At 41.9% G+C, this 16,523-nt stretch overlaps 2 protein-coding genes across 4 annotated transcripts in view; one reads left to right on the forward strand and one right to left on the reverse strand.

The window, feature by feature from the left end:
• The first annotated feature begins 194 nt into the window (after positions 1-194).
• Positions 195-6,926, forward strand: LOC132913241 (uncharacterized). Its single transcript, XM_060971411.1, has 3 exons — positions 195-588; positions 3,333-3,554; positions 3,868-6,926. The coding sequence occupies exons 1-3, from the start codon at positions 513-515 to the stop codon at positions 4,047-4,049; spliced, it is 480 nt and encodes a 159-aa protein (XP_060827394.1). The 5' UTR covers positions 195-512; the 3' UTR covers positions 4,050-6,926.
• Positions 6,927-7,616: 690 nt separating this feature from the next.
• LOC132913214 (uncharacterized protein DDB_G0283697) overlaps positions 7,617-16,523 on the reverse strand; it is a 320,416-nt gene continuing 311,509 nt past the window's right edge. For all 3 annotated transcript variants that reach the window (XM_060971344.1, XM_060971345.1, XM_060971343.1), the window contains 6 exons: positions 15,377-15,519; positions 14,074-14,292; positions 10,780-11,474; positions 10,500-10,699; positions 10,229-10,391; positions 7,617-10,021 (listed from right to left, as the gene is read on the reverse strand). In XM_060971344.1, the coding sequence (XP_060827327.1) occupies positions 8,401-10,021; positions 10,229-10,391; positions 10,500-10,699; positions 10,780-11,474; positions 14,074-14,292; positions 15,377-15,519 (3,041 nt within the window). In that variant the 3' untranslated portion in view covers positions 7,617-8,400. The remainder of the gene's footprint in view (positions 10,022-10,228; positions 10,392-10,499; positions 10,700-10,779; positions 11,475-14,073; positions 14,293-15,376; positions 15,520-16,523) is intronic.

Consider the following 16,523-nt stretch of genomic DNA (forward strand, 5'->3'; position numbering starts at 1 on the left):
CTGGATTAGTTAGAGATAATAGATTTAAACAGCTCGTGCGTGAAATTTCGTTTTGATCGTCGCGCCAGTCGGAGGTACACGCGCGTATCATAGCGCCATCTCGATGTCTCGAAATCGAAACACGTTCTGCGATTCTCGATGCCAATTGAGTTCGATAAGTGCAAATGGTCGTTTAATAACAGATGATTGAACGCGTTCCGCGGCGCGGCCTAGCATTTATCTGTCAAAACTGGTGACGGTCGGCCGATCGGCAATGAGCCGGCTTATGCGTGCTTGTTGATTGCTTTTGCGCTGAGGTTTTTAGGTTATCTAAACGAATACTTTACCGAAAGACGTGCGTGTACGTTTTGTGCGTTCAACATTGGGTTTCCCGAGCGGTACAAACGCATCGATCGTGAGCGTACTTTGAATACTTTTGTTGATTATTATTATTATGTGATCGTGAATCAGGAAAGACCGAGAAGAAATACAAAGAGCAAGCGTCAACAATAGAAGGAAAAAAAGAAAGCAAGATGCGAAACGTTCGAGGCAATGTTTTCTGCTATCTCATCGTGGCACTGCTTTTTCTAGCGCCATCCAGTTACGCAGGTAAGCATGGATTCTCTGAAACAATTTACAGTCGGCGTTTGCCAGCAAATTAAGTGTCTGTGCACCGAGCGAGGCCGAAATTGCTTCGTTCAATCGAAGCATTGGGGTCACCCCTGTAAGGCCACAATAGTCTTCTTCCGCTTTTTCTCCGTCTCTCCCTTTACCCCTCTCCTGTACTCGTTCTCTTTCTTTCTGGCGCGCGCGCGCGCGCGCGCTCTTTCTTTCTTTCTTTCCATTTCTCTCCAATTCCCTTGCTCTCCGACTATCCGCGTGTCTCTTCTCCTCTTGGTGCTTATGGTCCAGAAATCGAGCCGCCGCGGGTGTTGTGTTTTTCAACGCCGCATCGATATGTTTCACTGGTTGAAACACGTTTCTCTCGCTCGATTCGCTCGCATATATTCCGTGTTCAATTTTTCAAACATCAATTACTGCCGTGTACATACTGTCCCAATGGAAGATAAATGATTAACGTAGCACGTAGCGGACGCTCGTTATCGCATAATCAATTTGTTTCGGTTGTACGGTAGTTGATATATAACGGCCGGTATTTCCCGTTGTAATTATATGCCCGACAATTTTTTCTTTCGACGGATTTCCATGAACCTACGGACGAAATATACGTCGGCAATATTTATTATTGCCTAGCCAGAAGATACGAAGCTTATCGCGTTCAATTACTGTTGTTGATATATTTTACACCTTTGTTCGCTATTTTTGCTCAAGGCACACAGCGTTCACTTTGTAACAAAGAAGATGAGTCAATGTTATAACAAATCCGTACGTAGTGTTTAACGTTATTCAACACTAATGCTAGTATCAGTATCGGTATCAGCAGCAGCGTCGTTCTCCTTCGTTCCTCGCCATCAACGAATAGCGCAAGATAAATAAGACACGCACGAATCTGCTCAATTGAAAATGTAACTTTGTGTCTCGCATCCTCTATCGTGTGAAATAATTAACGCGCAGTTGACGTGCAAACGCTTTATTTAATCATCGTAATTAGCTCTGCGAATGAATAATATTTCGCGACGATTCCGTTAGTCATTCTGTATTGTCCGCCCATGTAATTTATTTTACGGAAGATACGGTTATCAACCACGTACGTTCAATGTTTCTATCATGGTCCAGTACGTGCTATATAAACTTATTAACAGTCTAACTATAGTCGCTAGATTTATATATATAACATACAGTGGCTATAACAAGTATTTGCCTCTTACCGTATTTATTATAGTATTTATATACTAATTAATTAGTTTTGTGTGTATCAAAATTTCGTATCGTTAACTTTTGGAGAATGAGCGTACGTGCAAATAGTTTTCGGTTGTTATGTAATATTTTTTGGTAGAGTCCCGCCGTTTCCTTTTTAGTAGCGCACACACGCAACGTAAAATTGAACGATGTCAAACGAAAGATGTTCTACAACTGTAAATTTTTAACTAAACAGTGCCGCGATACTGTATATTAATAAATATAATTGGAGAAAACCGAACGCGATGTTTGAAGGCAAGCGGATATTCCTAGCACTGCCTTGGACGCTCGCGAAATTCGTTTGCATTTTTACAAGTGTATTGCAACAAGGCACCTTATCGAATTAATGCGATACTATCGACTTAAATCAGAAGAAAGTCCGTTAATTTGCTTGACTCAACCAACCTCCGCGTAGTTAACCTCTGTATTCTAGCTGATAAAACGAATTCGCCTCGATTAACTGATTCAGCCAATTTCGGCTCACGCAGTGTCGATACAGTCGCAATGATATGATATACCACTCTCGTTGGAAGCGCTTTGTGTCTTTTGTTCAAACGAAGCGAAAAATGATCGTTACTGTCGGCTGACTCCGATAGCGATAGAAAAAGACGATAATGACGAACTCGTGACTATGAATTTGCCGGCAGTTATCGTTATCGTTCAATTCGAGCGAGACGATCATATCATTAACAAACTTTTATTCCTCTTAGCTGTCTATTGTTTTGCGTGCATTTTATGCAAATCGATTAATAATGATTCATTAAACGGATACACTGCAGAATCAAAACGTGGTCTTTGTTCGTGCAGACAGTAGCTCATCAAAGTACATGTTTGAGGATTTATCGTAGGAAACTTTATGTACATATTATCTGTGTTATATAAAGACATTCTTAAATTTCATTCATCGCTGTAACGATATTTAAAACCATGTATTTAAAACCAATCTGAGAATATGTATAGAAATTAGAAGAGGATGCAAACATTTATTTCGTAGGAAATCAATGTTCGTGTACATAAATAATTAACGTTAAAACGATCCGTTTAAGTAATTGGCCGTTTAAATACTTTCCTTATCTTTGTGAAATACGTGTTTGCGCAAAATATCGAAACGTTTCATACAACGCACGTAGTATATTGGTCAAAGGTTTCTATAAACATTCCAACATGTTCGAGAAATATTTTATTTTGCACTCGTACGATCAAAGTTGCCAAAGTACATTAATCCCACAAACGTTTTCGGGGCTAGAATATTCATGTTGCTGATCGTCGATGGTGCGGCGAAGCTCTGATTCGTTTCACCGTTTACCTGCTGTGGCTGATATCCATACCTATTAACCTTCCCTTAGACGAATTAGCTAAGCTTTCTCTACGTCTCCTGCTTTCAATTCACGCAATCTTTGCATTCGGTTGATTGGGCCTCGTCTCGTACGATGTAACGCTACTTGTTGATCTCGATGCGCTGCCCGATTGAGAGTAATTTACCGTCTACTCAGATGTTTCAGCCGAAAATGCGACAAGCCAATTTCAACGGTGCGACATCAACAAAGCGATGGATCAGTGTGGCGAAAACGAAAGATGTTTCAAAAATTCGGAGAACGAAGAAGCACAGTGCAGATGCGTGAGAGGTTTCGAAGCGGACGGAGGCCAGTGTGTCCAGGTTACTACGTTTCCCAACGTAATTATCGATCAGTCAACGATCGAAGTCCACTCAGGAGGTATATATATAAAAACGTCGACAGCGAAAGATCTAATCTAAAAATTTAGCTTGGTAGCGAAAAAGTTAGCTTAGTATCGGCGCAAACTAAACTATTCCGTGCAAATCTCGTAAACGGTCGAGCAAACAATTTTCCGCGTTACGCTATTTCGCAATTTTTTCTCTAGATTGATAATACGATTGCGTTAACTGGTTGTATCGTAGATAGAGTAACCATGGGATAGGATTATCGTGGAAGGAAACGTGTAATTAAGAAACGCTACGATTTTTCATGTCGATGGTGCTGAATGAAATTATTTTAAAATTTTGTTTAGGTAGTTCCATAGCTGCTGGCTTGTTTATACTGACTTTCCTCATAGTAATGAGCGTGTTACTGTATTTCGTCGAGAAGCGATATAAGTGGTTGCAACGAGTTCGACAGCTTCGTTCGAATCATTACGGCAATGTGCTAGTCACAAGAGACGACGACGACGATGACGATTCACCGATAGCGTAAGCTGGTACCTAATAGTAATTAATACGTGTGCCGTGTACAAAGTGCGAAAGTTTTTAACGAAAGCACGAACCTTAACGCAGAGACGCTCAGTTACACAATTCATAATTTAAAGCGACAAGCTTTGAGTTACCGCTGCGTGGATCACCTTACCGAATAACCACAATAAAAATCTAGTACCGGTTCGTGTCCAATTGCCTCGTCTTCCCGGGCGAGTTGTAAGGAAATTTCGATCGATTTCTCTATCGATTTCTATCGATTCTATTCTATAAAGTTCTATAGGCAATGCATTTAACCGCTTATACCTCCGTGATCGTGACTTGGGGTATTCGACGTTTCGAGAATCGAACATTGAACGTCGTACATGAACGTCTTCTCTTGGAGCTTGTTACGCTTAGGGAACAATATTGTGTAACTCTGTGTACCTATATATGGAGGCAAGGTTTTCGATATCAGGTATGTGCGAAGCAAAATATCGTCGAACTGAATTAAGAGGCTAAATGTAAACGAGTGTTAGTGTAAGTAGACGTGTTTTATGCCGATAAACATAAATCTTTCATCTTTGAACGCGTGAAACGTATCCATCTCCGACTTTTTACATAACGTCCATTCAGATTTTAATGACACGTATGTACGTTTTCAAAGGTAAAAAGACATTTCACCGACCGTATTGGCAGCGTTGTTGATAATCGCAGGATATTTACGTCGCCGTTATTTAACGATTGAAAATAGAGAACATTCGCATAAGAATACTGCTACTTGCACGATCACCGATTCTACGTTTATATACAATGGTTATAAAGGATACGGGATAACTGACTGCGGTTTCGATAGTTTGTAAGAACATATTGAAAGCATAATTTTTTACGATAACATTAAGAAGCTGGTCAGTAAACTTTAACGCGTTATCGATATGTTGTATAAAATCGGTGATTATCGGTCCATCTCTTCGCTGTATACAAAATTTAGGATGAATTACATATTTACATTCTCAACTGTATCTTCGATCGATGCAATGAAATTTGTGCATGTGACGCGATTAAACGTCGATCCGATAATTTTATAGACTGTCTTCCTTTGCAAGATCGCGTATAAATTTATATTATTGTTTGCCAATGCTGAAACTTTTTGCAAACCGACGATACACTCGGCATTCGGGAATCGTGTCGCGTGGATAAAGTTTTACCGTTCTCTCTGAATGTCTTGTTCTTTCGAGGATAACTCTCAAACGGATGTCACTTTACCAAAGAATAAACATTTCAGAATCTAAATTACGATACGCATACGTGCCAGCTGCAAGAAAAGGTATCCTTTTGTTACACGTATATGTGTCATTTTATAATCGTAATTAATTAATAATATATATTGCGTATAGTAAGCTATCTACACTATCTACTGCATAATTACCATATATTATGTAATATATAATTAATTAATTATCATTAAAAAGTTTCTGTCACGTATGATTAGTACACTCCCTAAATATTCCTGCAACGTTATCGATTAATCGTTAGGGGAGTCGATGATTTTTGTCTTCGTTACGAGTCGAAGGGAGTTAACTTTTAAACTGCAAGACGTTTAGACACCGCTACACTCATACCAAAAGAACGTTACATTTCTTATCGCGCTCGGTATTGTTTTTGTAATATAAAGAAATTTGTAAATAACTTTCCGCCATTCCGCGGGTGCGTATTCTTGCCAGCCAATCAGTCTCTTTCCTATAGCGTATAATCTAATTGTGATTCTAAAGAAAATCGCATATACATACACGAATATTCCTAAGAAAAGGGGACGAGTCTCTATCTCTTGCGAAAGATTATTGAAACGTACACATTTGCATTTATTTTCGATTTATACGCATATTTATATATATAAAGATATATATAAATATAAATATTATATATATATATATAAATATAAATATTATATATATATATATATTTAACCTATTCTTATATTCTATCATTTATGTACAGAACTACGCGCTAGAAGCTAATCGGAGCAATTAGTTGGTGCTCGAGATATCGATTCTGATTGGTTAGACCGCTCGGCATCGTGAGACGAGATTTGATATTTTTATAGTTGGCGAGTACAAATTGAAACGGTGCGACAGGTATTAGCGAATTATTGTTTTTAGTTGCGTATCGCCGGAAATTCTCTCGTAGTTTGCGATACGATCATAGATGCGATGAACGTCACCGCTCGCTCATTTCACTTGTTAACGACACGTCTATTAGAATACACTTCTGCGATGCAGTTTGACAATTCGACTGACTGTAATTATTGTTACCGTTTTTCATAATAGCCACGTTTACGCAAAACATCGACGATCTTGCATTACAACTTGTTGCAGTAGTTGGAGATGGAATCAAGCGAGATGGAAGAGAGAATTGCATTCTATAGATCTAATTCATCCTTTCGTATTTACAGGGATGACCTGGTTTGTGTGTACGTGGCTCTGTTGAGTTGTAAATTTTACTCTGTGATGTATTTTACGTTATCCTTGATGAAACATTTGTCATCGATTAATTAACGTTCTCGTGGCACAATTTGTTAAGAGTAATACTAGCTCGATTGCAGGAACGTTGTACGTACATATCGCATAACTGCTTTAAATGTAAAATATTAACAAAATATTCGATCGTTTCTCCGGCAATGAAACGTTGTTTTCTCATAGTAAATTTTGTGGCCAAAAAATGTTTAAAACTGCGCGTCTAAAAATTAAGAGAACTCTAAGAAATCCCACTGAATTTTTCTATTTCTAATAAATGCGTACGAAACGTGTCATCAGAATTAAGTCATCAATGACCACAATGAAGGATTTGTAAATATTCAACATCGATAAATATAAAATAGAAAATAAAGAAAATAACACTAAAACGCTGTACCATTGATTATTTTACGTTCCTCTTAATCAACCTGTTTAGTTGATACGTACCGTTATTCATTCTCGTATAATTTAATCTATACATAAGTTATGCGACAATGAATAGAATTTTGATCTTTTTAAGATAGAAGATGATCTTATTTTTGTGGGTTTCCATTCGTAGCAACCTCCCCGTGGTGAGACCTGGGCAATCGATATTATTTACGATACAATACCTGTATTGTACGATATAATACCTGTATTGTACGTACGTAATATCGAGCTAATGGCTACGAGATCAACCTTCGTTTACTGCATATACCTTTGGAAAATTTTTTTGAATTAGTAAGAAATACATTTAGTATAAAATAGTAACATTTATATATGCACAGACGATCGATTTAATAATTAATTTTAATAGTCGCGTCGTTATATGCAGTGTTCGAGGTTAATCAATCTCAATATTTTTATAGCGAACGTCTACCAGAAGAAGGAAGAAAGAAGAAAGGAGCTTGAATGCGCAGAGAAAAGAATGCAGACGTCGAAGAGAGAAGAAAATTCGGTCCGCGATAAAGTTCATGTTGGGATATGAATTAGATTTATACGTTTTGTCACTCTTTAATATATTAATATTTTAAATATAGACATCGAAGAAAGAAGAAAATTCAGGCCGCGACGAAGTTCATGTTGGGATATGAATTAGATTTATACGTTTTGTCACTCTTTAATATCGTACGTCAAGACTGGTATAATTTACATTACATTAAAGATAAAATGCATACTCGAGAAGACTTACTTGCTACTATTGTCGAAAAGAAAATCGAGACGACGAATGTGCTTTCGTAGAAAACTGCTTACACGCGTATCATCGCACTGGGAGTAATAATTTAACCCGCAAGGAACAGTGAATAATCGTGCGCATATTTACAAGTTTAGCCGAAAGTAGAAACCGTTGCAATTTACATCATCGATCAGAGATTTATACTGTGACGGTTAATAAAATAAAAATAGTTGAACAGCTAATAAGTTAAGCTAGTTAATAAGTAGCTAATATTTAAAACATAGTTTTTGAAAAAGTACTACAGGGGCGAACGAATTTAACGTGGTCGATACTAATGCTAAAAGCTATTTTGGACGGTGATAGTTTTTCGTTCATTCTAATTTCTGGATTCGTGATTATTTGTTTTAACTGTGCTCGATATTTGTAGTAGTTTGATTATTCGGATATTCGTTCTCTACTTTCAAGATCTAATACACGAAAACCATCCGCTTTCCTATCCCCTCCTATGAAAGACATCGAAAAGTTTGACCACACGATCAAGGGTCTAATAAATTCCTTTATTCTGAAAGGAAGTTTAGCTTCTGTAAAAGATCGTTCCTTGAAACGTTCGATCGATGGTGGTACAATGGACGAAACGTGCCCGAATCGACCGATTTCCTAACGTTCCAAAGCTTTCTGTCAAGATTTCTTCGTCGTTAGTATTTGTTTCAGTAGCCGGTGTAATCGTGCCATGATCCTCTTTGCGGCCTGTATTGCGCTCCACCGATCTGAATCGTTTCGGGCGTTCTGTAATATACGGTTCTTAGTCTGTCGTTGTTGCTAACCGCTGGCAAAAATTGAGAATTAGAAACGAATGGTTTCTGTTGCTGTTGATTTACGGGCCTGGAAACTTTGTAATTATTCTCGGATGATTGTAGAACCGCGTCTCTTCCTAGTTGTCTGTGAAGAGGTAGAACGAATCCACTGGGCAAGTTTGCCTCTTGATTCAGCGTAGGCGTTAACGCGTCGTTCAAAGTGACGTCGTACTCGCTTTCCGGGATATCCTGCAAGCGGTGCGTCACCTCGTTCAGCCTTTGTTTCACTCTGTAACTCTGAGGCCCTGTTGGCTGCTCCTCGGCTTCGTCGTTTTTGAAGGTAGACCCGTAAACGTTTGAATTTTCGGTCACGGTTAATCGACCTTTGTTACGGAAAGAACCCGAGACTTGCACGTTTCCTTCGTTGCTCTGCTGATTGGAAAATTCCTCGGTGGGCCATTTAGCCAGTCCTCCAAAGTTCTGTTCATTTTCTGTTTGTTCCTGCTTGGATACCCTGACGAACGCATCGCTTATAGTCTTTTGTTGTTCTTCTTCCCTTTGTCTCTCAGTCGGTCTTCTAATCGCAGGTCTCGCTATAGACGTATCATATTCGTCGTTATATCCATGCTGACTCTCGGTTTGAACATTCCTGTACGTATCGTGATTTTCGTTTTCATCTTGTTGCGTTTTAGGCTCTTGATCAGATTCTCCGAGGTTTTCCTGCGTTGCCTCGTGCACGTAATAACTTTTCCCTCTCTCCTGAACGTTTGTCCTTTCAGTCGGTCTGTCCTCTTCCTTCTTGGACGTGCTAGCTTTCACACCAACCGGAGACAAGCCTCTTGGATTAGGGTTTCCGCCCCTGGATGGTAAGAAGGGTCGTTTAACGATGCGAACCGTGGTTCGTGGTGGTGGAGCGGGTGGATCTTCCGGTTCGTCGTAATAATCTTGCGAGTATTCGTCCAACGACGCGGTATGATAATGGCCACGATCACGCTTTTCGTCCTGATCTCGTTCTTGGTAATCCGACTGCTGACTCGTTCGATACGATTCTCCATCCTCGATCGGCGTTCGCGTTGTTTGAGTCTGCGCAGATTTGGCTTGTTTTTCGGCTAAAGCTTGTCTATCGTTCGCGGGTTCTTTCGAAATTGATTCTGCTTTATGAACGAGCTGTTCGGGCAAACACGTGGTAGTCGTCGTAGTGGTAGTGGTCCTTTCCGTGCGATCATAACCACTGCCTCTTCTGGGCGAGTCTGTAGTTTCCTGTAAATCCTTGGATCTTGAACCCGTCCTAGAACGATCTGGTTCGCGTTCCTTATCCTGAGGTCGATGTGGTCTTTCCGGCTTGTCCGTGTCTTGCATTCTTCCTCGATCACGATCCGGTGGTCTCTCCGCGTTACGATCCTTTCCACGATCGAGGGATCGATCCCTTCCACGTTCTACACCTCGATCCCTATCTCGATCGTAGTAGCGATCTCTCGAGCGATCCGAGTGCTTTCTTGATCGCAGATCGTCTTCGTCGTCCCGATATCGAGTTCTGAAATTAGAAATTTTGTTAATTTTCTTCAACCTAAAGTAACTGCATCTTTTATATGAATGTACGTTCGAAGATGTTGCTGTGTTAGACACGTATGTTACTTGGCGCATTACGCATGTTACGGTATCGTTAGATAATGTGTTGCGATCAATTAGTTACGACAGACGAATATAATTGTATCAGTGTTGTGTACGTACGTTACCTTACCTGTAGGGTCGGCCCCTATCCCTTTCTATGGTGTCATAGAAGTCTCGATCCCTGTCTCTGTAAGCTGGTCTCCTTCTCAGTGGTCTTCGAACCGGCCTCACATCTTCCAACTCATCTTCGTAATAGTCATCGTCTGCAACGTCCACCGGTCTTCTTCGAGGTTCTTCTGCAAAGGACGTGGATTACGCGTGTTTAAAATATCGTATCGTATTTAATTTAAATTAATCACGTACGACGAATCGTTTAAACATCGTCGGGACAAGAAACTTACCGGTCGATTGAACAGCTGTAGCTTTGTAGGCATATCTGTCCTGTTCGGAAAGCGGCACGGGTCTTCGAATTTTTGGAGGAGTTCTCGGTCTTGCGTAGACCGATGTCGCGGGTGCTGCAGGCTTTACCAAGCCATCCGAGTTTCCAGCTGCACCCGAAGGCGAAGAACCAGCTTCTTTGTCGTCGTAATCGTCTCTATACCTACGAAAGAATTTGCTTAATTCGTCGTCGAACTCGATCAACTGGAAGAACATTCGCATTTTTGTTCACGAAGGAATTACCTTTTATCGGAGTACCGACGATCGTCGGTGTCTCTGAGCCTCGACTCGGTTCGTCGATCGTCCAATTCCGCGTCGTCGAGTTCTCTAGACGCGGACCTTGATCCTTGATCGGGATCTCTGGATCTGACTCTTGTATCTTCCTCGAGAGGATCTCTCGCCCTAGCAGGGTCTCTTCTGTTGCTCCTAGGCGGATACCGATCCCTGGCGCTCGCGTCACGATCTCTCTCGTCCCTGGGGATTCCTTCCCGAGACCTTGGAACGTCTCTGTCTCGGAAGTCACGATCCCGATCTCTGAAGTCACGATCTCTGTCTCTTCTGTACTTTCGGTCGTCGTAGTCGTACTCGTCTCTGCTGTAGCCACGTGGACGACTATAATCGTCGTCGTAATATTCTTCGTCGTAGTAATCGTACGCCGGCCGTCTTCTGAAGGGTCTTCTTCTTCGTGGAAGATCTCTGTCCCTCGGTAGCTGACGTCCTGCGGCGGCTGTTACCGGTGCCACGGTAGTCGTCGTCGACGTGGATGTTGTGGACGTTGTAGTGGCCTTGTAAAGGGCGTCGTTCCTGTGCCAGTATTTCTTCGAATTGGCGCAGTCGACTTCGGAGACGAAGTGGCAGATGAAGGTCTTTTGGTCGAACGCCGTGAAATTCGCGCACAGGAAGTCGTATCTCGTTCCGAAAAGGCAGTGGTGGTACACCTTGAAAAAGAAGAAACGCGAATCATTGGATTTTTCATGGAAACAAACAGATCGCGATAAAATTACGGATATATCGAAATCAAAAATGAAGAAGCTTTGAAAGTTTGGAATTCGTGAAAGTAGGAACGCTTTTTTTTTTATTCTTCAAGGAGTATCTATCTCGTCGGGAACATTTTGATCATTTTTTTTTTTTTTTTTTTTTGGAAACGATCTTCGACACCCGTAACATACTTTTCACCGAACGCAGACGCTCGTCGTTGCTAGACGCTATCGTAGCTTTCACACCGTGACTACGTGTGCTCGAGTAATTGCCACAAGCGCGTCTGGTGGTATTACACGTATAGGCGGCTTGTCTCTGTAAAACTATCTACGACTGTCTGGTCGGATTATCTAAAGGTATTATCTAGAATCATTCAGAGCACGTCCAGGTTGATTCGTACAACAACTTCTTCGTTCGACTTTGTTTCTTCGAGACGCTGTCTCATTCGTTTTTTCACCGTCTTGAATGACAGACGGGGATCCTCGTCTACTTCCTTCGTTGACCAATTCGTGGGCCAACCCCATTTTTTTGTCGTTCATGCCAATTTTTAATCGAATCTTTTCGCACGCGCGCTCGCTAGTCTCCAACAGCCTGTAGTTTCTCTATGCTTTGGTAATTTTATTGGAAAGTCAGAGTCCCCTGTTCTAAATTGCAGGAAGTAACTCGTTGCGTATCTGCATGACAAGAACGCGCTCGGTTTAAAATTACTCGAAACTCTGCTGTTGTTTCCAAGCGTCTGGAACCCGGTTAGTCGAGCGATTTCGCGATGATAGATCGCGATTATTGCTCAACTTTTAACCGCTAAATGTCAAACGTACGGCCAACTCGACCACGAACGGTTATCGGAGAAGCACGATCGCCCCAAAAGTATCGTAAAACCATTTTAGCGATCACAAGTTGGACGAAGCGAAACACGCGTCTAATTGCGAAACGTTCTATCAGATCGCTCCGCTTTGCTTCGGAAGAATTTTTCTTTTACTCGTTTCTGTATGATATCCTGTTTTGCCTCGGCATCGTTGCTTCACAGGGGGCTGAGCGAGGCGAATCTGCCAACATTTGCATGACAATAGGCCCATTCGTTCGGTAGCTGGGGCTAAACAATCGATAAGGAACGTCGGAAAGGGGTACTTTGCAATCGCTTTCACAATCGCAAGATCGCCGCGCGTGAATCTCGAAACGGTCAGGGACGGGAAGTGTATCGGACCGCGAAAGTCTCTTCTCTTCTTCGTGTTTTTTCCGCCACAACCTCGTCTTTCTCGCTTTTCCTACCGGCATTCACCTACGCGTACTACATCGACGTGTAAGATTTTCGTTTCCTCTGCAAGTACTAAATCGTCCACTAAATTCGTTTCGTTTATTTCTCCATTATGTAAAAAGGTTTGCAGTTTCAGTTCCGTTGCTTTGAACGTAAATGGACGGTCGATTTTAGAATGTTCGAAGCGTTTGACGTTTCTTTGAATCGATAAGTTTTTTGTTGTATTCGATATCGGATCACGAATTTTGTTTCTCTATTCGCTATAAGGTTAGTCATTTCGTTTTGTGTTGATAAAACACATCACGAAAAGGATAAACTTGCGTCGTGGCAGCAACTTGTTAGACCTAATGGATAAAGATGATTCTCGCCATCAAACTGCGATCTCTTTCGTTCGCGGTCGGTGCTCGTCCCGTCGATAGAAACGGAAAAACCGCAGTCACGGACCGTTGACGTTTGTTCATTGCGCGAGTGGACGATACACCTTGTCAGAAATCTTTCCCGGGCATTCATCCAGATGACACTGACTTTCCTTTTCACTAGAGCGATCACGATACCCACTTTTACTCTTGCAATGGACGCGATCGATCCCACGTTTCACGATCGTTTCGCGATTGCCAACTGATTTCCGCAAGAGTGCTACGCACGATGTTTCTCGATACTTGCATACGTTTTATCGTACACATTGTATCTTTTTTCATAGCGTCCCTCCTGATAAACGATCCTCTGGAATTAGTCATGTAAATTCACGACAGTGGGCAAAGATTTAAAGCGACTCGGAAAAGTATTTGGACATGTGCCTGGAAGATGTTTGCGAACGTGTTACGCGTCATACGTAACTTTTTAAAGTGTTATTACTACTGTGTATTATTTGTCAGTAAGCGTACGTTATATCGTTGATGAAATTTCGAAATTTCGAAATAGTTGAGAAGCAACTTTAGGCTTTTTCTCACTCGCGGATTAGCTTGTCCTCGATCTTACATTTTTATGCGCGACTTCCGCGTTGTAGGAATCTTCGTGTTGCTTTTGAGAAGGTCTCCGAGAAACGAGAAACGATAAACAAACGACAAAGTTCGCTCAATTATGCAGAATGATCGTGAACGTAAAATAACGTAGAGAATAAGCGAACGGTCGAGCGCCTGTTCCCCTTTGGAACCTTCGAGGCATCTTCCAGTCGGCGGTGTATATCCTTCGAGATGTTCACTTTATTTACAGAAAGAGAAAGTCCACCAATTTTCATCGCCAAGAATAGCTAAGCGATTGATACCGCGTCAAGCAGAATAATTACGAAGAGTCATAGTTCTCACCTGGCATTTGTGAGGCACGCTTGCGTAAAAGCCATCGTGAAGACCATCACATTTAAAGTCGATATCCTCCGGTATGCTGTTGTAAAACGGATAATCGCTGAGATTGTAGCCGTTCAGTTCACGAGGCAGATTTGGGTCCCAGATGTAATCGATCTGCGGGATTCCTGTGAGGACGTGTCCAGTCGTCGCGTTCGTTTCGGTGGCCACCGTTGTGATCGTCTGAAGAAAGTCACAAACAGCGTTCTCGATCAGTTACATTACCACTCGTAAGTATCTGGACACGTTGATCGATTTGCAACAACAATACGCGCATATCATTAAGATTTATTATTTTTTTCTACAGTCAACGTATATATATATATATATATCAGAGTACATTAAAATTAAATACACAATTCGATCGAGCGTCAATTGATTTTAAATACTATTGCTAAAATCACGATATCTCTCTTGATTTGAAAGAATCTTCTTTGCCGTGTCTACGTATAGTCTGACGATCGAACGAGCTGAGAATAATCAACTGCTCGAGTAACAAGATTGCCCTTTCTCACGTCTGACGCCTGCAGATACAAATTTTCAAAGGATTTCCGAGTCTTTTTATTTGTAATTTTCAAACATTGCCATTCTGTCAAAAGTTAAGCAAGCGTTCACACGTTCGCGAGCGTAGTAGCGTGTACCTAGCCTGTGAAACGGTAGTTATCTAACGCATCGTAGTTCTACCGTGGCTCTTGGTAACGGTCAGTGATGTGCTCGCGATGCTACTTCGATGATGTCACGGTGCCGTTTCTATGTGAAGGTAAACTTGTCTTTGAACGCGCCCCAACGGTGGATTAGATAGACCTTAATTAATTTAATATGAATGTGGCGTAATCGAGAGATCTAAACCGGCGGATCGTCGTAAATTACGACGATTTGGGAGAAAAGCTCGTTAAAGTAAAGAGACGTATCGTTTAGACGATGCTACCGGTATCGCGATCTTTCGCCCTGTGCATCTTCGTTTCGTTGCATCGAGTACACTGGCACGTATAATTGGTAAATAGAAACAGACGCGTGGTTTGTCGTGATCGTAGCATCATCAACGCGATTTGCATCATCGACGATAAACGATCTGCCCGTTCTATTCCTGCAGCGGTAAATCGAGGCGAGACACGACAGGATCGCGCTACAACCACGCTTTCGCATTATAAATTCACTGCTCGGAGCTACGTGAGCAACGTCTCGATTCGACTAGATACGCCGAAAGAAGTTGAGCGCAATTATATCTCTATGTCTGCGATTAGAACGTTACTTTGTTAGGACATACCTCTGTATCTTCGTTTTCATTCTCGTGGACGTGGCTGTCTTCGGTGGTGGTGCTAGTGGTCGTCGACGTGGAAGTTGTCGCGATCTTGAATTTCGGTCTGGTAGGCTTTCGTTCGGCTGAAACTGCGTTGGTCAACAGAATTCCTGAAATTGAGAAAAAAAAAATATTCGATATTGGTTGGTAAAACGAAATACGATCTGAAACTTCGTAGTTGATCTTTTCCCTTCGGTTTTCCCGTATTGCGGTAAACGTTGTCGATCGAAACGTGACTATTAAAAGCAACGGGACAGGTTTGATCGCTGGAACGTGCTGGAATGGGACACCGGTTAGACACATGGTAAATAATCAAAGGCCGATACGCATTCACGGATTGCATAAGTCACGAAGAAGCGTCGGCGTTGCGAAATCTGCGCATGAGAAGAGCAGCGAGAGCTCGGTTTTAAGTGTTGCAATTTTCGCGGCGCAGGTGAATGCGTTCGGTTGGGCAATTGTTTTCAAGCAGATCAAGGCTGTCTATCGATCGTTTCTTTCGTGGGTGACTTTCGTTGATCAATGGGGAGATCGTACAATACGATACGTCTAATCATTTTATTTTCGTCGGACCGACCGTCGAAGGATAAACCTTTGCCGTGTCTCTTATTTTTTCTCGCCAGCATAACGATATCCCGTTAATGAACTTGAATTATCGCAAAATCTTTGCGCACCAACTACGTCTAATTAAATCAAACCGGTTCAAGGTCGATGGATCGGCGACAACCTTTCGAACCAGGCAGGATAACTCGTCGTCCCGTGGAAAAAACGCGATACTTTCGCCGATACTCTCTTTGTAAGGGGTGTCCGATAGAGAAGTGGATCGGATGGATACGATCGACGTGGGTGTGACGGTCTCCTTACGGTCCTTTTCGGAGAGTGAACGTCCTCGATGTTGAAAAACACGTCGCCCGGCAGCGGTTGTGCACCTTCGTAACGGGATCGTGGTTTTCCAAGCTGGAATCGATAACAACGAGCAACCGGCGACGTTGCATAAAAATGAATTATGGGAACGTGCTCGCATTCCGTTTGTGAGAAACGCTGGCGCGGGCACACCCCTGCTGCAAATGTAACGGCGAAACATTTTCGTGACGAAACAGACTGCCGCAGCGGCGGT

Source organism: Bombus pascuorum, chromosome 13, assembly GCF_905332965.1.
Source record: "Bombus pascuorum chromosome 13, iyBomPasc1.1, whole genome shotgun sequence".
NCBI lineage: Eukaryota > Metazoa > Arthropoda > Insecta > Hymenoptera > Apidae > Bombus > Bombus pascuorum.

What these genes read in the sequence shown, in the direction of transcription:
- LOC132913241 (XM_060971411.1), top strand. Translation starts at nt 513, where the DNA reads ATGCGAAACGTTCGAGGCAATGTTTTCTGCTATCTCATCGTGGCACTG. An exon ending in AGCGCCATCCAGTTACGCAG is followed by an intron (nt 589 to 3,332) that starts GTAAGCATGGAT and finishes CCGTCTACTCAG; the next exon opens with ATGTTTCAGCCGAAAATGCG. An exon ending in GATCGAAGTCCACTCAGGAG is followed by an intron (nt 3,555 to 3,867) that starts GTATATATATAA and finishes AATTTTGTTTAG; the next exon opens with GTAGTTCCATAGCTGCTGGC.